General features: G+C 48.1%; 1 protein-coding gene across 2 annotated transcripts in view; it reads left to right on the forward strand.

Annotated features, from left to right (window-relative positions):
- XPO7 (exportin 7) overlaps window positions 1-22532 on the forward strand; it is an 81591-nt gene that overhangs the window by 58129 nt on the left and 930 nt on the right. For both annotated transcript variants that reach the window (XM_068174579.1, XM_068174578.1), the window contains 8 exons: window positions 404-492; window positions 6497-6604; window positions 10146-10228; window positions 11237-11451; window positions 13102-13240; window positions 15529-15689; window positions 17948-18046; window positions 18728-18855. In XM_068174579.1, the coding sequence (XP_068030680.1) occupies window positions 404-492; window positions 6497-6604; window positions 10146-10228; window positions 11237-11451; window positions 13102-13240; window positions 15529-15689; window positions 17948-18046; window positions 18728-18855 (1022 nt within the window). The remainder of the gene's footprint in view (window positions 1-403; window positions 493-6496; window positions 6605-10145; window positions 10229-11236; window positions 11452-13101; window positions 13241-15528; window positions 15690-17947; window positions 18047-18727; window positions 18856-22532) is intronic.

Here is a 22532-nt window from a genome sequence, read left to right on the forward strand (position 1 = left end):
CCCAAATCCCTTGGGGTAAATCCAGAGGGAATTGGGGTTCCCGAATCCCTTGGGGTAAATCCAGAGGGAATTGGGGTTCCCGAATCCCTTGGGGTAAATCCAGAGGGAATTGGGGTTCCCGAATCCCTTGGGGTAAATCCAGAGGGAATTGGGGTTCCCGAATCCCTTGGGGTAAATCCAGAGGGAATTGGGGTTCCCGAATCCCTTGGGGTAAATCCAGAGGGAATTGGGGTTCCCGAATCCCTTGGGGTAAATCCAGAGGGAATTGGGGTTCCCGAATCCCTTGGGGTAAATCCAGAGGGAATTGGGGTTCCCGAATCCCTTGGGGTAAATCCAGAGGGAATTGGGGTTCCCGAGTCCCTTGGGCTCACCCTGTCGCTGATTTCCTCTCTCTCTCTGGCAGCGCACGCTGGTGGGGCTGGTGCGGGACCTGCGCGGCATCGCCTTCGCCTTCAACGCCAAAACCTCCTTCATGATGCTCTTCGAGTGGATGTATCCTGGGCTGGGCCTAAATCCTGGGCTGGGCCTAAATCCTGGGCTGGGCCTGACCCTTAGCTGGGCCTAAATCCTGGGCTGGGCCTGACCCTTAGCTGGGCCTAAATCCTGGGCTGGGCCTAAATCCTGAGCTGGGCCTAACCCTGAGCTGGGCCTAAATCCTGGGCTGGGCCTAAATCCTGGGCTGGGCCTGACCCTGAGCTGGGCCTAAATCCTGGGCTGGGCCTAAATCCTGGGCTGGGCCTAAATCCTGGGCTGGGCCTAAATCCTGGGCTGGGCCTGACCCTGAGCTGGGCCTGACCCTGAGCCTAACCCTGGGCTGGGCCTAATCATGAGCCTAAATCCTCATCCTGATCCTAATCCTGATCCTAATCCTGCTCCTGAGCCTGAGCCTGATCCTAAATCCTGGGCCTGACCCCAAATCCTGATCCCAAAAGCCCCAGGTTGCCTCCAAAAGTTGGGAGTTTTCTCTTGCCTTTCCTTCCAAAAAACCTTGCTGGGTTCTGATTGCCCTTTAAAAAAATGGGATTTCCTTTAGAAATTGGGATTTCCTTTAAAATTGGGATTTCCTTTAAAAATTGGGATTTCCTTTAAAATTGGGATTTCCATTAAAAAATGGGATTTCCTTTAGAAATTGGGATTTCCTTTAAAATTGGGATTTCCTTTAAAAATTGTGATTTCCTTTAAAATTGGGATTTCCATTAAAAATTGGGATTTCCATTAAAAATTGGGATTTCCTTTAAACAATTGGGATTTCCTTTAAAAAATTGGGATTTCATTTAAAAATTGGGATTTCCTTTGAAAATTTGAGATTTCCATTAAAAATTTCGATTTTTCTCTTCCCAGTCCTCCAAAAATCCTTTTTGGGTTCTGCTTTGCCTTTAAAAAAACTGGGATTTCCTTTAAAAAATGGTATTTCCTTAAAAAAAACTGGGATTTTCTTCTTGGATCCTTCCAAAAATCCTTTTTGGGTTCTGTTTGGCTTTTAAAAAATTGGGATTTCCTTAAAAAAATTGGGATTTTCCCCTGGGATCCTTCAAAAAAATCCTTTTTGGGTTCTGATTTCCTTTAAAAAAAATTGGGATTTCCTTTAAAAATTGGGATTTCCCTACAAACCCTGGGATTTCCCTTGCACCCTTCATTTCCTCCTGATTTTCCCACAGCGCCGATTTCTTCCGGGCTGAAAAAACAACAACAGCAACTCCCAAAAACCCCCAAAAATTCATCCGAAAAACCCCAAAATTTCGCCCAAAAACGCCAAAATTTCTTCAAAAAAAAACCCCAAAATTTCACCTAAAAAAACCCAAAATTTCACCAGAAAAACCCCAAAATTTCACCGAAAATCCTCACAATTTCTCCGGAAAAACCCCAAAATTTCACCTGAAAAACCCCAGAATTTCACCCAAAAAAAAACCCCAAAATTTCACCCCAAAACCCCAAAATTTCACCTAAAAAAACCCAGAATTTCACCCAAAAAAACCCCAAAATTTCACCAAAAAACACCAAAATTTCACAAAAAAAACCCCAAAATTTCACCCAAAAAATCCCCAAAATTTCACCCGAAAAAGCCTCAAAATTTCTCCAGAAAAACCCCAAAATTTCACCCAACAACCCCTAAATTTCACCTGAAAAACCCCAAAATTTCACCTGAAATACCCCAAAAATTTCATCTGAAAAACCCCAAAATTTCACCCAAAAACCCCAAAATTTCACTGGAAAAACCCAAAAATTTCACCCAAAATTCCCACAATTTCACCAAAAAACCCCAAAATTTCACCCGAAAAAATCCCAAAATTTCACCAAAGAAACCCCAAAATTTCACCGAAAATACCGAGAATTTCATCCGAAAGCCCCCAAAATTTCACTGGAAAAAAACCCCAAAATTTCACCTAAAAAACCCCACAATTTCACCAAAAAACCCGAAATTTCACCCAAAATTCCCGAAATTTCACCAGAAAACCCCAAAAATTCACCCAAACAAACTCAAAATTTCGCCTGAAAAAAACTCAAAATTTCACCAGAAAAATCCCAACATTTCCCCCGAAAAAACTTCAGAATTTCACCCGAGAAACCCCACAATTTCAACAAAAAAAACCCCAAAATTTCACCCAAAAAAACCCAAAATTTCTCCCAAAATCCCCAAAATTTCTCCGGAAAAACCTCAAAATGTCAGCAAAAAAACCCCAAAATTTCACCCAAAAAAGACCCCAAAATTTCACCAAAGAAACCCCAAAATTTCACCGAAAATACCGAGAATTTCATCCAAAATCCCCCAAAATTTCGCCCAAAAACCCCAAAATTTCACTGGAAAAAAACCCAAAATTTCACCCAAAAAAAAACCCCAAAATTTCACCAAAAAACCCAAAATTTCACCCAAAATTCCCAAAATTTCACTGGAAAAACCCCAAAATTTCACCCAAACAAACTCAAAATTTCACCTGAAAAAAACTCAAAATTTCACCAAAAAAACCCCAAAATTTCACCCAAAAAACACAAAATGTCACCTAAAAAACCCAATATTTCAGCCAAAATTCCCAAAATTTCACCAGAAAAACCCCAAAAATTCACCCAAAAAACCTCAAAATTTCACCTGAAAAAAACTCAAAATTTCAGCTGAGAAACCCCAAAATTTCACAAAAAAAAACCCCGAAAATTTCACCAGAAAAACCCCAAAATTTCACCCCAAAACCCCAAAATCTCACCCAAAAAACCCCAAAATTTCACTGGAAAAAAACTCAAAATTTCACCTGAAAAAAAACACAGAATTTCACCAAAAATCCCCACAATTTCACCCAAAAAACCCAAAATGTCACCTAACAAACCCCAGAATTTCACCAAAAAACCCAATATTTCACCCAAAATTCCCAAAATTTCACTGGAAAAACCCCAAAAATTCACCCAAAAAAACCTCAAAATTTCACCTGAAAAAAACTCAAAATTTCACCTGAGAAACCCCAAAATTTTACCAAAAAAAACCCCAAAATTTCACCAAAAAATCCCAGAATTTCACCTGAAAAAAACTCAAAATTTCACCTGAAAAAACCACAGAATTTCACCAAAAATCCCCACAATTTCACGCCAAGTCCCCAAAATTTTACCCCAAACCCCACAATTTCACCCCAAATCCCCACAATTTCACCCCAAAACCCCAAAATTTCTCCGGAAAAACCCCAAAATTTCACTGGAAAAACCCCAAAAATTCACCAAAAAAACCCCAAAATTTCACTGGAGAAACCCCAAAAATTCACCAAAAAAACCCCAAAATTTCACTGGAGAAACCCCAAAATTTCACCTGAAAAACCCCAAAATTTCACCTGAAAAACCCCAAAATTTCACCTGAAAAACCCCAAAATTTCACTGGAAAAACCCCAAAATTTCACCTGAAAAACCCCAAAATTTCACCGAAAAACCCCAAAATTTCACCAAAAACCCCAAAATTTCACCCCAAACCCCACAATTTCACTGGAGAAACCCCAAAATTTCACCTGAAAAACCCCAAAATTTCACTGGAGAAACCCCAAAATTTCACCAAAAAAAGCCAAAATTTCACTGGAGAAACCCCAAAATTTCACCAAAAAAACCCCAAAATTTCACCTGAAAAACCCCAAAATTTCACGGAAAAACCCCAAAATTTCACCCCAAACCCCACAATTTCACTGGAGAAACCCCAAAATTTCACCTGAAAAACCCCAAAATTTCACTGGAGAAACCCCAAAATTTCACCAAAAAAAACCCACAATTTCACGGAAAAACCCCAAAATTTCACTGGAAAAACCCCAAAATTTCACCTGAAAAACCCCAAAATTTCACCTGAAAAACCCCAAAATTTCACCAAAAAAACCCCAAAATTTCACGGAAAAACCCCAAAATTTCACCTGAAAAACCCCAACATTTCACGGAAAAACCCCAAAATTTCACCTGAAAAACCCCAAAATTTCTCTGGAAAAACCCCAAAATTTCACCTGAAAAACCCCAAAATTTCACCGAAAAACCCCAAAATTTCACCAAAAACCCCAAAATTTCACGGAAAAACCCCAAAATTTCACCAAAACCCCAAAATTTCACCGAAAAACCCCACAATTTCACCCCAAGTCCCCAAAATTTCACCCCAAATCCCCACAATTTCACCCCAAAACCCCAAAATTTCTCCGGAAAAACCCCAAAATTTCACCCCAAAAAAAACCCAAAATTTCACTGGAAAAACCCCAAAATTCACCAAAAAAAACCCAAAATTTCACGGAAAAACCCCAAAATTTCACCTGAAAAACCCCAAAATTTCACGGAAAAACCCCAAAAATTCACCAAAAAAACCCCAAAATTTCACTGGAGAAACCCCAAAAAATCACCAAAAAAACCCCAAAATTTCACCAAAAAAACCCCAAAATTTCACTGGAGAAACCCCAAAATTTCACCAAAAAAACCCCACAATTTCACGGAAAGACCTCAAAATTTCACCAAAAAACCCCACAATTTCACCCCAAAACCCCACAATTTCACCCCAAAACCCCAAAATTTCACCTGGAAAAACCCCAAAATTTCACCTGAAAAACCCCAAAATTTCACTGGAGAAACCCCAAAAATTCACCAAAAAAAACCCCAAAATTTCACCTGAAAAACCCCAAAATTTCATGGAAAAACCCCAAAATTTCACGGAAAAACCCCACAATTTCACGGAAAAACCCCAAAATTTCACCTGAAAAACCCCAAAATTTCACGGAAAAACCCCAAAATTTCACGGAAAAACCCCACAATTTCACGGAAAAACCCCACAATTCCACCCCAAAACCCCACAATTTCACCCCAAAACCCCAAAATTTCTCCGGAAAAACCCCAAAATTTCACCAAAAAACCCCAAAATTTCACTGGAGAAACCCCAAAATTCACCAAAAAAACCCCAAAATTTCACGGAAAGACCCCAAAATTTCACCTGAAAAACCCCAAAATTTCACGGAAAAACCCCAAAATTTCACCCCAAACCCCACAATTTCACTGGAGAAACCCCAAAATTTCACCTGAAAAACCCCAAAATTTCACTGGAGAAACCCCAAAATTTCACCAAAAAAAACCCACAATTTCACAGAAAAACCCCAAAATTTCACCTGAAAAACCCCAAAATTTCACGGAAAAACCCCAAAATTTCACCAAAAATCCCCACAATTTCACCCCAAGTCCCCAAAATTTTACCCCAAACCCCACAATTTCACCCCAAACCCCCACAATTTCACCCCAAAACCCCAAAATTTCTCCGGAAAAATGCCGAAATTTCACCTGAAAAACCCCAAAATTTCACTGGAAAAACCCCAAAATTTCACTGGAAAAAAACCACAGAATTTCACCAAAAATCCCCACAATTTCCCCCCAAAATTTCTCCGGAAAAACCCCAAAATTTCTCCGGAAAAACCCCAAAATTTCACCAAAAAACCCCAAAATTTCACTGGAGAAACCCCAAAATTTCACGGAAAAACCCCAAAATTTCACTGGAAAAACCCCAAAATTTCACTGGAGAAACCCCAAAATTTCACCAAAAAAACCCCACAATTTCACGGAAAAACCCCAAAATTTCACCTGAAAAACCCCAAAATTTCACGGAAAAACCCCAATATTTCACCTGAAAAACCCCAAAATTTCACTGGAGAAACCCCAAAATTTCACCTGAAAAACCCCAAAATTTCACCTGAAAAACCCCAAAATTTCACGGAAAAACCCCAAAATTTCACGGAAAAACCCCACGATTCCACCCCAAAACCCCACGATTCCACCCCAAAACCCCACAATTCCACCCCAAAACCCCACAATTCCACCCCAGAAGCCCACGATTCCACCCCAGAAGCCCACGATTCCACCCCAGAAGCCCACGATTCCACCCCAGAAGCCCACGATTCCACCCCAGAAGCCCACAGTCCCAGCCGGCCCCGCGTGCCCCTGCCCCCCCGGGCGTGGCAGATCCGAATCCCGTGGGGTTTTTGCCGGGAGAAGCGGGAATTCCTTAATTTGCCCGCAGTTACCCCTCCTACATGCCCATCCTGCAGAGAGCCATCGAGCTCTGGTACCACGACCCCGCCTGCACCACGCCCGTGCTCAAGCTCATGGCTGAGCTGGTCCACAACAGGTAGGAATTCCCAAAATTCCCGGATTTCCCGGAATTCTGCGCGTTGGGAGGGCTGGTTTCATCATTTTCTGGGGGGTTGTTGCCTCAAAACCCTCATTTTTTCCCCAAATTCCCTTTTTCCCCCCCATTTTTCCACCCAAATCCCCATTTCCCGTCCCCCAAATCCCATTTTTCCTCCCAAATCCCATTTACAACAGGTAGGAATTCCCAGAGTTCCCAGATTTCCCGGAATTCTGCGCCTTGGCAGGACTGGTTTCATCAATTTCTGGGGGGTTGTTGCCTCAAAACCCTCTTTTTTTCCCCAAATTCCCTTTTTTCCCCCCCATTTTTCCACCCAAATCCCCATTTCCCGTCCCCCAAATCCCATTTTTCCTCCCAAATCCCATTTACAACAGGTAGGAATTCCCAGAGTTCCCAGATTTCCCGGAATTCTGCGCCTTGGCAGGACTGGTTTCATCAATTTCTGGGGGGTTGTTGCCTCAAAACCCTCATTTTTTTCCCCCAGATCTCCATTTTTTCCCCCATTTTTCCACCCAAATCCCCATTTCCCATCCCCCAAATCCCATTTTTCCTCCCCAATCCCATTTACAACAGGCAGGAATTCCCAATATTCCCAGATTTCCCGGAATTCTGCGCCTTGGCAGGGCTGGTTTCATCCTTTTCTGGGGGGTTGTTGCCTCAAAACCCTCATTTTTTCCCCAAATTCCCTTTTTTTCCCCCCATTTTTCCAGCCAAATCCCCATTTCCCATCCCCCAAATCCCATTTTTCCTCCCAAATCCCATTTACACCAGGTAGGAATTCCCAGAGTTCCCAGATTTCCCGGAATTCTGCGCCTTGGCAGGGCTGATTTCTCCTTTTCTGGGGGGTTGTTGCCCCAGAACCCTCATTTTTTCCCCCAAATCCCCATTTTTCCACCCAAATCCCCATTTTTCCCCCCATTTTTCCACCCAAATCCCCATTTCCCCGTCCCCCAAATCCCATTTTTCCTCCCAAATCCCATTTACAACAGGCAGGAATTCCCAATATTCCCAGATTTCCCAGAATTCTGCGCCTTGGCAGGGCTGGTTTCATCATTTTCTGGGGGGTTGTTGCCTCAAAACCCTCTTTTTTTCCCTCAAATTTCCTTTTTTTCCCCCCATTTTTCCACTCAAATCCCATTTTCCTCCTAAATCCCATTTACACCAGGTAGGAATTCCCAAAATTCCCGGATTTCCCGGAATTCTGCACCTGGCAGGGCTGATTTCATTCTTCTCTGTGGGGATGTTGCCCCCAAATCTCCATTTTTTCCCCATTTTCCCTCCCAAATCCCCCTTTTTTTCCCCCATTTTTCCACCCAAATCCCCATCTCTCCTCCCCCAAATCCCATTTTTCCTCTTAAATCCCATTTACAACAGGCAGGAATTCCCAAAATTCCCGGATTTCCCGGAATTCTGCGCCTTGGCAGGGCTGGTTTCATCATTTTCTGGGGGGTTGTTGCCCCAGAACCCTCATTTTTTCCCCCCAAATCCCCATTTTTCCACCCAAATCCCCATTTCCCGTCCCCCAAATCCCATTTTTCCTCCTGATTCCCATTTACACCAGGTAGGAATTCCCAAAATTCCAGGAATTCTGCATCTTGGAAGGGGTTTAAAGCAGATTTCATCTCTCTCTGTGTGGTTGTTGCCCACAAAACCCTCATTTTTCCCCCCAGATCCCTGTTATTTCTCCATTTTCCCTCCCAAATCTCATTTTTCCCCCACAAATCTCATCTATAACCGGTAGGAAATTCCCAAAAATCCAAGATTTCCTGGAATTCTTCCCCTTGGAATGGGTTTACAGCTGATTTCATCCCACTCTGTGTGGTTGTTGCCCCCCCCAAATCCCCATTTTTCCTCCCAAATCCGATTTTTTCCTCTTACATCCCATTTTTCCTCTTAGAACCCATTTTTCCCAGGTAGGAAATTCCCAAAAATCTGGGATTTCCTGGAATTCTGCGCCTCGGAAGAGCTTTAAAGCCAGTTAAATATCCATGGGCAGGGCCACGTTCTGCTGGCCCGGGGGATCCAGCCTGGCCTTGGGCACTGCCAAGGATCCGCAGCTCCTCTGGGAATTCCATCCCAGCCAGAATTCCATCCCAAATCCATCAAATCCCCCCTTTTCCAGTTAAATCCATTCCCTGTGTCCCAGCCCTTATCCCAGATCCTCTCCAGCTCTCCTGGAGCCCCTCCAGGCTCCAAGATTTCCTTGGATCTTTCCCACCTTTCCTTGGACGCTCCCAGGGATCCACGGGAATTCCATCCTGGGAATTCCATCCCAGCCAGAATTCCATCCCAAATCCCATCAAATCCCCCCTTTTCCAGTTAAATCCATTCCCTGTGTCCCAGCCCTTATCCCAAATCCCCCCAAAGCTCTCCTGGAGCCCCTCCAGGCTCCAAGATTTCCTTGGATCTTTCCCACCTTTCCTTGGACGCTCCCAGGGATCCACGGCAATTCCATCCCAGCCAGAATTCCATCCCCAAATCCCATCAAATCCCCTCTTTCCCAGTTTAAATCCATTCCCTGTGTCCCATCCCTCCATCCCTTATCCCAAATCCTCTCCAGCTCCTTTGGAGTCCCCTCAGCCTCTGGAAGGGGCTCTGAGGTTTCCCTGGAGATTCCCTGGGACTTCCAGCCAGGAATTCCTTCCCCAAATCCCAGGAAATCTCTCCTTTCCCAGGTTAAATCCATTCCCTGTGTCCCATCCCTTATCCCAAATCCTCTCCAGCTCTCCCGGAGCCTCTCCAGGCTCTGGAAGGGGCTCCAAGATTTTCTTGGATCCTTCCCCTTTCCCACCTTTCCTTAGACACTTCCCAGGGATCCACAGCTCCTCTGGGAATTCCATCCCAGCCCCTCCCAGCCAGGAATTCCTTCCCAAAATCCATCAAATCTCCCCTTTTCCAGTCTGAATCCATTCTTTGTGCCCTGTCCTTCCATCCCTTATCCCAAATCCCTCTGCAGCTCTCCTGGAGCCCCTCCAGGCTCCAAGATTTCCTTGGATCTTTCCCACCTTTCTTTGGACACTCCCAGGGATCCACTGGAATTCCATCCTGGGAATTCCATCCCAGCCAGAATTCCATCTCAAATCCCATCAAATCCCCCCCTTTTCCAGTTAAATCCATTCCCTGTGTCCCATCCCTTATCCCAAATCCTCTCCAGCTCTCCCGGAGCTTCTCCAGGCTCCAAGATTTCCTTGGATCTTTCCCACCTTTCCTTGGACACTTCCAGGGATCCAGGAACAGCCACAGCTCCTCTGGGAATTCCATCCCAGCCTCTCTCCTCCCTCATTTTCCCCAAATCCCATCAAATCTCCTCTTTTCCAGTCTGAAACCATTCCCTGTGTGCCATTTCTCCATCCCTTATCCCAAATCCCTCCCCAGCTCTCCTGGAGCCCCTCCAGGCCCTGGAATGTGCTGGAAGCTCTCCCTGGATTTCCCTTCTCCAGGGGAACATTCCCAGCTCTCCCAGCCTGGCTCCAGCCCCGGAGCATTCCCTGGCTCTGAGCATTCCCTGCTTTTCCCGCAGATCCCAGCGGCTCCAGTTTGATGTCTCCTCCCCCAACGGGATCCTGCTCTTCCGGGAGACCAGCAAGATGATCACGACCTACGGTGAGGGATCCTGGGATTCATCCGTGGAAAAATCCTGGATAAATCATGAAAACATCCTGGATTCATCCTGGAAAAATCCTGGCTTCATCCCGGGTTCATCCTGGAAAAATCGTGGATTCATCCGTGGATGAATCCTGGATTCATCCTGGAAACTTCCTGGGTTCATCCATGGAAACATCTTGGGTTCATCCATGGGAACATCCTGGGTTCATCCATGGAAACATCTTGGGTTCATCCATGGGAACATCCTGGGTTCATCCATGGAAACATCTTGGGTTCATCTGGGAAAAATATTGGATTCATCCTGAGTTCATCCATGGATAAATCCTGGAAACATCATGGATTCATCCTGGAAAAATCCTGGATTCATCCATGGATTCATCCTGGGTTCATCCTGGAAAAATCCTGGATTCATCCATGGATAAATCCTGGATTCATCCTGGGTTCATCCTGAGAACATCCTGGATTCATCCAGGAAAAATCCTGGATTCATCCTGAGTTCATCCATGGATAAATCCTGGAAACATCATGGATTCATCCGTGAATAAATCCTGGAAACATCCTGGGTTCATCCATGGATTCATCCTGGAAAAATCATGGATTCATCCAGGAAAAATCATGGATTCATCCTGGAAACATCCTGGGTTCGTCCTGAAAGCATCCTGAATTCATCCATGGATAAATCTTGGAAATGTCCTGGATTCATCCTTGGAAACATCTTGGTTTCATCCATGGATAAATCCTGGATTCATCCTGGGTTCATCCATGGATTCATCCATGGATAAATCATGGAAACGTCCTGGATCATGGAATGGATTGGGTTGGAAAAGAATCATGTAAATAATTCCCAGATTTTCGATTGGAATGGAATTGAAATGCCATCCCAATTCCCCAAGTTTGGGTTGGGATGGATTTGAAGTCCCATCCCAATATCCCGATTTCGGGTTGGGATGGATTTGAAGCCCAGTGCGGGATGGGAGTGGTGATCCCGAGCCGGAATTCCCGCAGGGAATCGCATCCTGACGCTGGGCGAGGTGCCCAAGGACCAGGTGTACGCGCTGAAGCTGAAGGGAATCTCCATCTGCTTCTCCATGCTGAAGGCGGCGCTCAGCGGCAGCTACGTCAACTTCGGCGTCTTCCGGCTCTACGGCGACGACGCGCTGGACAACGCGCTGCAGACCTTCATCAAGCTGCTGCTCTCCATCCCGCACAGCGACCTGCTGGTCAGCCCCCCGGAACTCCGGCCCCTGGGCGGGCCGGCTCCTGGGAATTCCATGTCCTGGGAGTGCCATGTCCTGGGAATTCCATGTCCTGGGAGTTCCATCCCCTGGGAGTGCCATGTCCTCAGAGTGCCACGTCCTGGGAATTCCATGTCCTGGGAGTTCCATCCCCTGGGGATTCCATGTCCTGGGAGTGCCATGTCCTGGGAGTTCCAGCTCCTGGGAATTCCATCTCCTGGGAGTGCCAGCCCCTGGGAGTGCCATGTCCTGGGAATTCCATCCCCCAGGAGTGCCATGTCCTTTGAGTTCCATGTCCTGGGAGTTCCAGCTCCTGGGAGTTCCATGTCCTGGGAATTCCAGCTTGTGGGAGTGCCATGTCCTGGGAGTGCCATGTCCTGGGAATTCCATCCCCTGGGAGTGCCATGTCCTGGGAGTGCAATGTCCTGGGAATTCCATCCCCCAGGAGTTCTAGCCCTCGGGAATTCCATCCCCTGGGAGTTCCAGCTCCTAGGAGTTCCATCCCCCATCCTCTGGGAGTTCCAGCCCTTGGGAATTCCCTCTCCTGGGAGTTCCGTGTCCTGGGAGTTCCATCCCCTGGGAATTCCATCGCCTGGGAGTTCCATGTCTTGGGAGTTCCATCCCCTGGGAATTCCATGTCCTGGGAGTTCCATCCCCTGGGAATTCCATCCCGTGGGAGTTCCATGTCCTGGGAGTTGTTCCATGTCCTGGGAGTTCCATCCCCTGGGAGTTCCAGCCCTCGGGAATTCCATCTCCTAGGAGTTCCAGCCCTCAGGAATTCCATCCCCCATCCCCTGGGAAGTTCCATCCCCCATCCCCCATCCCCCAGGAGTTCCAGCCCTCAGGAGTTCCATGTCCTGGGAGTTCCATCCTCCAGGAATTCCATCCCTTGGAAGTTCCATCTCCTGGAAGTTCCATGTCCTGGAAGTTCCATATCCTGGGAATTCCATCCCCCGGGAGTTCCAGCTCCTGGGAATTCCATCCCCTGGGAGTTCCATCCCCCATCCTCTGGGAGTTCCAGCCCTTTGGAATTCCCTCTCCTGGGAGTTCCGTGTCCTGGGAGTTCCATCCCCTGGGAGTTCCATCCCCTGGAAATTCCATCCGGGAATTCCATCCCAGGAAAAGCTGGAGGCATGGGGGGAGCGCTGAGGGATGAAGGGATTGGGGCAGCGGCGGCGGGGTCTGGGTGAAGCACAGGAGTAATTCCCAGATTTTGGGTGGGAATGGGATTGAAATCCCATCACAATTCCCAGATTTTCCCTGGGAAAATAAAAAGTGGGAAAAATGATTGGATAGAGCAGCTTTGGGAGCCTGGAATAGAAGGGGAGAGAAGGAAGATGGGAAATGTTGGGATGGGAGAGAAGGAAGATGGGAAATCCTTGGAATGGGAGGGAAGGAAAATGGGAAATGTTGGGATGGGAGGGAAGGAAAACGGGAAATCTCTTGGAATCCGAATTTCCTGGGATGGAGAATCCTCAGTTGGTTCTTCCCAGGAGATCCCCCAGCACATTCCAGGTGATTCCTGACGGGCTGGATTAGGAATTCCTGGCTGGATTTAGGAATTCCTTCCTGGATTTAGGAATTTGCCGCTTCCAGAAAACCCCCCCGAGCGTCTTTTTCCCGCTCTTCCCGCAGGATTATCCCAAGCTGAGCCAATCCTACTATTCCCTGCTGGAAGTGCTCACCCAGGACCACATGAACTTCATCGCCAGCCTGGAGCCCCACGTCATCATGTACATCCTGTCCTCCATCTCCGAGGGCCTCACCGCGCTCGGTAACCAATTCCGGGCATTCCGGAGGGAGGCGGGAAGAGCTCGGAGCTCAAAACCCCAACTTCCACGTGGGGTTAAATCCCAATTTCCCACATGAGGTTAAATTTAAATTCCTGCTTCCACATGGGGCTAAAATGCCAATTTTCCACATCCCAATTTTCCACATGGGGTTAAATCCCAATTTTCCACATGGGGTTAAATCCCAATTTTCCACATGGGGTTAAATTTAAATTCCTGCGTTCCACATGGGGCTAAAATGCCAATTTTCCACATCCCAATTTTCCACATGGGGTTAAATCCCAATTTTCCACATGGGGTTGAATCGCTGTGTTCCACATGGGGTTAAATCCCAATTTTCCATATGGTGTTAAATCAAATCCCAATTTTCCACATGGGGTTAAATCCCAGTTTTCCACATGAGGTTAAATCCCCATTTTCCACATGGAGCTAAATCAAATTCCAATTTTCCACATGGGGTTAAGTCCCAGTTTTCCACATGAGGTTAAAATCACCCCATTTTAGGTGAGGTTAAAATCACCCCATTTTAGGTTTTAACCTCCCATTTTCCACAAGGAGTTAAATCCCCATTTTCCACATGGGGTTAAAATCCCAACATTTCAGGATTTTAACCTCCCATTTTCCACTGGGTTTAAATCCCAATTTTCCACATCCCAATTTTCCACATGGGGTTAAATCCCAATTTTCCACATGGGGTTAAAATCCCAGTTTTCCACTTGGGGTTAAATCCCTATTTTCCATCTTATATTAAAATCCCAGTTTTCCACTTGGGGTTAAATCCCCATTTTCCACATGGAATTCTGCAACTTGGAAGGGGTTATTTCATCATCTGTATGGTGATTGCACCCCAAACTCCCATTTTCCCCCCAAACCTCCATTTTCCTCCCAAACCTCCATTTTTCCCCATTTCCCCCATTTTTCCCACAAACTCCCATTTTCCCCCAAACACCCATTTTGCCCAATTCCCCCCATTTTTTACCCCAAACCCCTGTTTTTTTCTCCCACTTTTTTTTTCCTCCCATTTCCCCCCCATTTTACCCCATATCCCCCCAAACCCCCATTTTTCCCACAAACCCCCATTTCCCCCCATTTTTTTCCCCAAACACCCTTTTCCCCCCATTTTTCCCCCATTTCCCCCCAAACTCTCTTTCCCTCCATTTTTTCTCCAAACCCCCATTTTTTCCCCATTTCACCCCATTTTCTTCCATTTCCCCCCCAAACCCTAGTTTTATCCCCACTTTTCCCCATTTTTCCCATTTTTCCCCCATTTCCCCCCTGTTTTCCTTCACCCAAAAACCCCATTTTCCCCCAAACCTCCTTTTTTCCATTTTTTTTCCATTTCCCCATATTTCCCCATTTTCCCTGTTTTCCCCATTTCCCCCCTTTTCCCCCTATTTTTTCCCCAATGCCCCCCCTTTTTTCCCCATTTTCCCATGTTCCCCCAATCCCATTTTATCCCCTTTTTCCCCATTTCCCCCCATTTTTCCCCATTTTATCCCCATTTCCCCCCAAAACCACATTTAATCCCTATTTCCCCCCCCATTTTTCCCATTTTTCCCCATTTCCCCCCATTTTCCCCCCATTTTTTCCCCAATGCCCCCCTTTTTTCCCCATTTTCCCAATTTCCCCCAATCTCCATTTTATCCCCATTTTTCCCCATTTCCCCCCATTTTTCCCCATTTTATCCCCATTTCCCCCCCAAACCACCATTTAATCCCAATTTCCCCCCCCATTTTTCCCCATTTTCCCCATTTCCCCCCATTTTCCCCCTATTTTTTCCCCAATGCCCCCTTTTTTCCCCATTTTCCCAATTTCCCCCAATCTCCGTTTTATCCCCATTTTTCCCCATTTCCCCCCCATTTTTTCCCCATTTTATCCCCATTTCCCCCCAAACCACCATTTAATCCCAATTTTCCCCCCCATTTTTTTCCCCATTTTCCCCCATTTCCCCCCATTTTCCCAATTTTTTCCCCATTCCCCCCATTTCCCCCCGTTTTTCCCCATTTTTCCCCATTTTATCCCCATTTTCCCCCAAACCACCATTTCCCCCCATTTCCCCCCCATTTTCCCCCATTTTCCCTCATTTTATCCCCATTTCTTCCCTCATTTTTTCCCCATTTTCCTCAGTTTTTCCCCATTTCCCCCCCATTTTTCCCTCATTTTTCCCCCATTTTTTCCCCATTTCCCCCCCATTTTCCCCATTTTTCCCCAATTTTCCCCCATTTCCCCCGTTTTTCCCCCCGAACTCTCATTTCCCCCATTTGTCCCGCAGACACCATGGTGTGCACGGGCTGCTGCTCCTGCCTGGACCACATCGTCACCTACCTGTTCAAGCAGCTCTCGCGCAGCACCAAGAAGAGATCGACGCCCCTGGCCCAGGAGAGCGATCGCTTCCTGCACATCATGCAGCAGCACCCCGAGATGATCCAGCAGGTGGGCCCACACTCACCTGGGCAGGCCAGAAGTACCAAAAATAACACCTGGGGGGCTCAAAAATACCAAAAATAACACCTGGGGGTGCTCAAAAGTACCAAAAATACACCTGGGGGGCTCAAAAATAACACCTGGGGGGCTCAAAAATACCAAAAATACACCTGGGGGCCTCAAAAATACACCTGGGGGCCTCAAGAATACACCTGCGGGGGCTCAAAAATACACCTGGGGGTGCTCAAAAGTACCAAAAATACACCTGGGGGCCTCAAAAATACACCTGGGCAGGCCAAAATTCACCTGGGGAGGCCAAAAGTACAAAGAATACACCTCGGAGGCTCAAAAATACACCTGGGGAGGCCAAAATTCACCTGGGGCTCCACAAATACACCTGGGGAGGCCAAAATTCACCTGGGGAGGCCAAAAGTACCAAAAATACACCTGGGGCTCAAAAAAAGCCAAAAATACACCTGGGGGGCTCAAAAATACACCTGGGGAGGCCAAAATTCACCTGGGGCTCCAAAAATGCACCTGGGGGGCTCAAAAATACACCTGGGGAGGCCAAAATTCACCTGGGGCTCCAAAAATACACCTGGAGAGGCCAAAATACACCTGGGGCTCCAAAAATACACCTGGAGAGGCCAAAATACACCTGGGGCTCCAAAAATACACCTGGAGAGGCCAAAATACACCTGGGGGCTCATTAATACACCTGGGGAGGCCAAAAATCACGCGGGGAGGCCAGAAGATACCTGGGAGACTCCCAAAATACACCTTGGGAGGCCAAAAAATCCCAGAAATGCACCTGGGGAGACCAGAAAATACGTGGGGAGGCCAGAAAATACCTGGGGGGCTCAAAAATACACCTGGGGGGGCCAAAAACTACCTGGGGATGCCAAAAATTACCTGGGAGCTTCAAAATACACCTGGGGAGGGCAAAATATACCTGGAGAGGCCAAAAATTACCTGGGGGCTCCAAAATTACCTGGGAGCTCCAAAATACACCTGGAGAGGCCAAAAATACCAAAAATACACCTGGGGAGGCCAGAAAATACCTCAGGAGGCCAAAATTCAACTGTGGAGGCCAAAAAATACCTGGGGAGGCAAAAAATTCCTGGGGGACTCCAAAATACACCTGGGGAGGGCAAAATTCACCTGAGGGGCTCCCAAATACACCTGGGGAGGGCAAAATTCACCTGAGGGGCTCCCAAATACACCTGGGGAGGGCAAAATTCACCTGAGGGGCTCCCAAATACACCTGGGGAGGCCCAAAAAGATCTGGGGAGCCCCAAAGCCCCCCAGAACTCACCTGGGAGCAGCAAAAACCACCTGGAGAGGCCAGAATTTACCTGGGGAGCCCAGAAATGCCCTGGCAGGTTCCAAATGCAGCTGAGGAGCCCCAAGGTCTGGGGAGGCCGAAGGTCCCCTGGGGAACCCAAAAAACAGCGGGGGAGCTCCCCCCAGAGACTCCCAAAATTGGCCTGGGCACCCCAAAATTGGCCTGGGCACCCCAGAGGTCACCTGGGAGGTCAGAGGCCAGCAGAATTCCCTGGTTGCCAGAGCTCCGGAGCCTTGAGCCCCCAGGAGCACTCCAGGAGATTCCCGACTCCCGGGGCGAGGAGGGAGCTGGGGTGGCCTTTGGGATGGGATTGGGACCCGTGGGATCCATGGGATTGGGGTGGGATGGGATGGGATGGGATGGAATCCATGGGATTGGGATGGGATGGGACAGGATCCATGGGATTGGGATGGGATCCATGAGATCCATGGGATTCATGGGATTGGGATGGGATGGAATCCATGGGATGGGATCCATGGGATCCATGGGATTGGGATGGGATCCATGGGATTGGGATGGGATCTGTAGGATTGGGATGGGATCCATGGGATTTGGGATCCATGGGATGGGATCCATGGGATTTGGGATCCATGGGATGGGATCTGTGGGATTGGGGTGGGACCCATGAGATCCATGAGATCAATGTGATCCATGGGATGGGATCCATGAGATCCATGGGATTCATTAGATTAGGATGAGATCCATGGGATCTGTGGAATTGGAGATGGGATCTGTGGGATAGGATCCATGAGATCCATGTGATTGGGATGGGATTCACGGGATGGGATTTGGGATGGGATCTATGGGATGAGATCCATGGGATCCATGGGATTGGGATGGGATCCATGGGATCCAGGAGATGGGATGGGATCCATGGGCTGGGAAGGAGCGGCTGCCTTTAACCCTTGGCTCCCCGTGGCAGATGCTCTCCACGGTGCTGAACATCATCATCTTTGAGGACTGCCGGAACCAGTGGTCCATGTCCCGGCCTCTGCTCGGCCTCATCCTGCTCAACGAGAAGGTAAAGCATCCCTGCCAGCTGGAAAAGGCTTCCTGGCAGAGGAGAACATGCCCAGAAAAGCCTGGGAATGATCCCGTGGCCAGGGTAATCCTTGGAATGGTCCCATGGCCAGGATGGTCCCATGGCCAGGATGATCCTTGGAATGATCCCAATTTTGGAATGATCCCATGGCCAGGATGATCCCATGGCCAGGATGATCCTTGGAATGATCCCATGGCCAGGACGATCCTTGGAATGATCCCAATTTTTGAATGATCCTATGGCCAGGATGATCCTTGGAATGATCCCATGGCCAGGATGATCCCATGGCCAGGATGATCCTTGGAATGGTCCCGTGGCCAGGATGATCCTTGGAATGGTCCCGTGGCCAGGATGATCCCATGGCCAGGATGATCCTTGGAATGGTCCTGTGGCCAGGATGATCCTTGGAATGGTCCCGTGGCCAGGATGATCCCATGGCCAGGGTGATCCTTGGAATGATCCCATGGCCAGGACAGTCTTTGGAATTATCCCAATTTTGGAATGATCCCGTGGCCAGGACGATCTTGGAGCTGAGCAATCCACCTCCACCCCTGCACACTGGGACACTCCCTCCTCATTCCCAGCATCCCGAGGGGGGCGGGCCCTGTCCCGGATCCCGGATTCCATGGGAATTAACCCCTGGCTGTCCTGCTCCCACAGTACTTCTCGGACCTGAGGAACAGCATCGTCAACAGCCAGCCCCCGGAGAAGCAGCAGGCCATGCACCTGTGCTTCGAGAACCTCATGGAGGGCATCGAGCGCAACCTGCTCACCAAGAACCGCGACAGGTCAGCGGGACAGCGGGAACGGCGCCGGGACAGCGGGAACGGCGTTCCTGTGGCATGGGCACGGCTCGGGGCAGGGCTCGGGCTGGGAGGGATCCTAAGTACCCACGGCTATTGGGGCATTAGGAATCCTAAATACCCACGGGAATTGGGGCATTAGGGATCCTAAATGCCCACGGGTATTGGGGCATTAGGGATCCTAAATATCCACGGGAATTGGGGCATTAGGGACCCTAAATACCCACGGGTATTGGGGCATTAGGGACCCTAAATACCCATGGGTATTGGGGCATAAATGATCCGAAATGCCCACAGGTATTGGGGCATTAGGGATCCGAAATACCCACGGGAATTGGGGCATTAGGGATCCGAAATACCCACGGGTATTGGGGCATTAGGGATCCGAAATACCCACGGGTATTGGGGCATTAGGGACCCTAAATACCCACGGGTATTGGGGCATAAATGATCCTAAATACCCACGGGAATTGGGGCATTAGGGATCCTAAATACCCATGGGTATTGGGGCATTAGGGATCCGAAATACCCACGGGTATTGGGGCATTAGGGACCCTAAATACCCACGGCTATTGGGGCATTAGGGATCCTAAATACCCGCGGGTATTGGGGCATTAGGGACCCTAAATACCCACGGGTATTGGGGCATAAATGATCCGAAATGCCCACAGGTATTGGGGCATTAGGGATCCTAAATGCCCACGGGTATTGGGGCATTAGGGATCCGAAATACCCACGGCTATTGGGGCATTAGGGATCCGAAATACCCACGGGAATTGGGGCATTAGGGACCCTAAATACCCACGGGTATTGGGGCATAAATGATCCTAAATGCCCACGGGTATTGGGGCATTAGGGATCCTAAATACCCACGGGAATTGGGGCATTAGGGATCCTAAATACCCATGGGTATTGGGGCATTAGGGATCCGAAATACCCACGGGAATTGGGGCATTAGGGATCCTAAATACCCATGGGTATTGGGGCATTAGGGATCCGAAATGCCCACAGGTATTGGGGCATTAGGGATCCTAAATATCCGGCTATTGGGGCATTAGGGATCCAAAATGCCCACGGGTATTGGGGCATTAGGGATCCGAAATGCCCACGGCTATTGGGGTATAAATGATCCGAAATACCCACAGGAATTGGGGCATTAGGGATCCTAAATACCCACGGATGTTCCCACCACGGTCCCAGGGGGATCCAGCCTGGCCTGGGACACTTCCAGGGATCCCGGGACAGCCACAGATTTTCCTTTGGGAATTCCTTCCCGATATCCCATTTCTGTTTGAAACTTCCCATGGGATTCCTTCATGGTTGGAATCGTGGAATGGTTTGGGTGGGAAGGGATCCTAAATATCCACGGGTATTTCCCACCACACCTTCCACCGTCCCCGGTGTCTCCGACCTGGCCTGGGACACTTACAGGGATCCAGGATTCCACAGCTTCTCTGGGAATCCCATCCCAGCCCCTCGCCACCCTCCCAGCCAGGAATTCCTTCCCAATATCCCATTTCAGTTGGAAAGTTCCCATGGAAAGATTTCTTCATGGGTTCATGGTTGGAATGGTTTGGTGGGAAGGGATCCTAAATATCCACGGGTATTTCCCACCACGGTCCCAAGGGAATCCAGCCTGGCCTGGGACACTTCCAGGGATCCAGGGGCAGCCACAGCTTCTCTGGGAATTCATTCCCACCCTCACAGGGAGGAATTCCTTCCCAATATCCCATTTTGATTTGAAACTTCCCTTGGGATTCCTTCATGGCTTCATGGTTGGAATGGTTTAGGTGGGAAGGGATCCTAAATCTCCATGGCTACTTCCCACCACACCTCCCACCATCTCAGGGTGCTCCAACCTGGCCTGGGACACTTCCAGGGATAGAGCAGCCACAGATTTTCCTTTGGGAATTCCTTCCCAGTATCCCATTTCGGTTTGAAACTTCCCATGGGATTCCTTCATGGGTTCATGGTTGGAATCATGGAATGGTTTGGGCTGGGAGGGACCTTAAATCCCATCCAGAGCCGTGGGCAGGGACACCTCCCATGGCACCTCCCTGGTGCTCCAGGCTGGCTTTGGGCGCTCCCAGGGATGGAGAAAGCGCAGATTTTCCTCTGGGAATTCCATCCCAGGCAGGAATTCCTTCCCCATATCCCCATTCCAGTGGGATGAAATCCCTTCAGGGGACGGGTGGATCCCCGTCCTCGATGTGGAGACAGCGCCAACGAGCTCTGGGAGGAACTGCTCTGAGCAGAACAATTCCAGGAGATGGGGGAGTGGTGGGATGGGGGAATGGTGGAATGATGGAATGGTGGAAGATGGAATCATGGAATGATGGAGTGGTGGAATGATGGAATGGTGGAAGATGGAATCATGGAATGATGGAGTGGTGGAATCATGGAATGCTGGAATGGTGGAATATGGAATGATGGAATGGTGGAATATGGAATCATGGAATGATTAGAATGATGGAGTGGTGGAATGGTGGGATGATGGAGTGGTGGAATGGTGGGATGATGGAGTGGTGGGATGGTGGAGTGGTGGGATGGTGGGATGATGGAGTGGTGGAATGGTGGGATGGTGGAGTGGTGGAATGGTGGGATGATGGAGTGGTGGAATGGTGGGATGGTGGAGTGGTGAAATGGTGGGATGATGGAGTGGTGGAATGGTGGAATGATGGAGTGGTGGAATGGTGGGATGATGGAGTGGTGGAATGGTGGGATGGTGGAGTGGTGGAATGATGGAATGGTGGAGTGATGGAATGGTGGGATGGTAGGATGATGGAGTGGTGGAATGATGGAATGATGGAGTGGTGGAATGATGGAATGATGGAGTGGTGGAATCATGGAGTGGTGGAGTGGTGGGATGATGGGGTGGTGGAATGATGGAATGGTGGGATGGTAGGATGATGGAGTGGTGGAATGATGGAATGGTGGAAGATGGAATCATGGAATCATGGAATGATTAGAATGGTGGAATGGTGGAGTGGTAGAGTCATGGAATGATAGAATGATGGAATCATGGGATGATGGAATGCTGGAGTCATGGAATCATGGAATGTGATGGAATGTTGGAATCATGGAATGGTGGAATCATGGAATGATAGAATGGTGGCATGATGGAATGTGATGGAATCATGGAATGTGATGGAATGTTGGAATGATGGAATGGTGGGATCATGGAATGATGGAATGGTGGGATGGTGGAATGATGGAATGGTGGGATGGTGGAGTGGTGAAATCATGGAATGATGGAGTGGTGGAATCATGGAATGGTGGATTGATGGAATGGTGGAAGGTGGAATCATAGAATCATGAAATTATTAGAATGATGGAGTGGTGGAAGGATGGAATGGTGGAATCATGCAATCATGGAATTATTAGAATGATGGAATGGTGGCAGGATGGAATGATGGAATGTGGTAGAATGGTGGAATCATGGAGTGGTGGAGTGGTGGAATCATGGAATGATAGAATGATGGAATCATGGGATGATGGAATGTGATGGAATGGTGGAATCATGGAATGATAGAATGGTAGAATGATGGAATGGTGGGATGACAGAATGGTGGAATGGTGGGATGATGGAATGGTGGAATGGTGGAAGGTGGAATCATGGAATGATTAGAATGATGGAATCGTGGAATGATGGAATGATGGTA

The sequence above is a fragment of the Anomalospiza imberbis genome, chromosome 28, assembly GCF_031753505.1.
Source record: "Anomalospiza imberbis isolate Cuckoo-Finch-1a 21T00152 chromosome 28, ASM3175350v1, whole genome shotgun sequence".
Lineage (NCBI taxonomy): Eukaryota > Metazoa > Chordata > Aves > Passeriformes > Viduidae > Anomalospiza > Anomalospiza imberbis.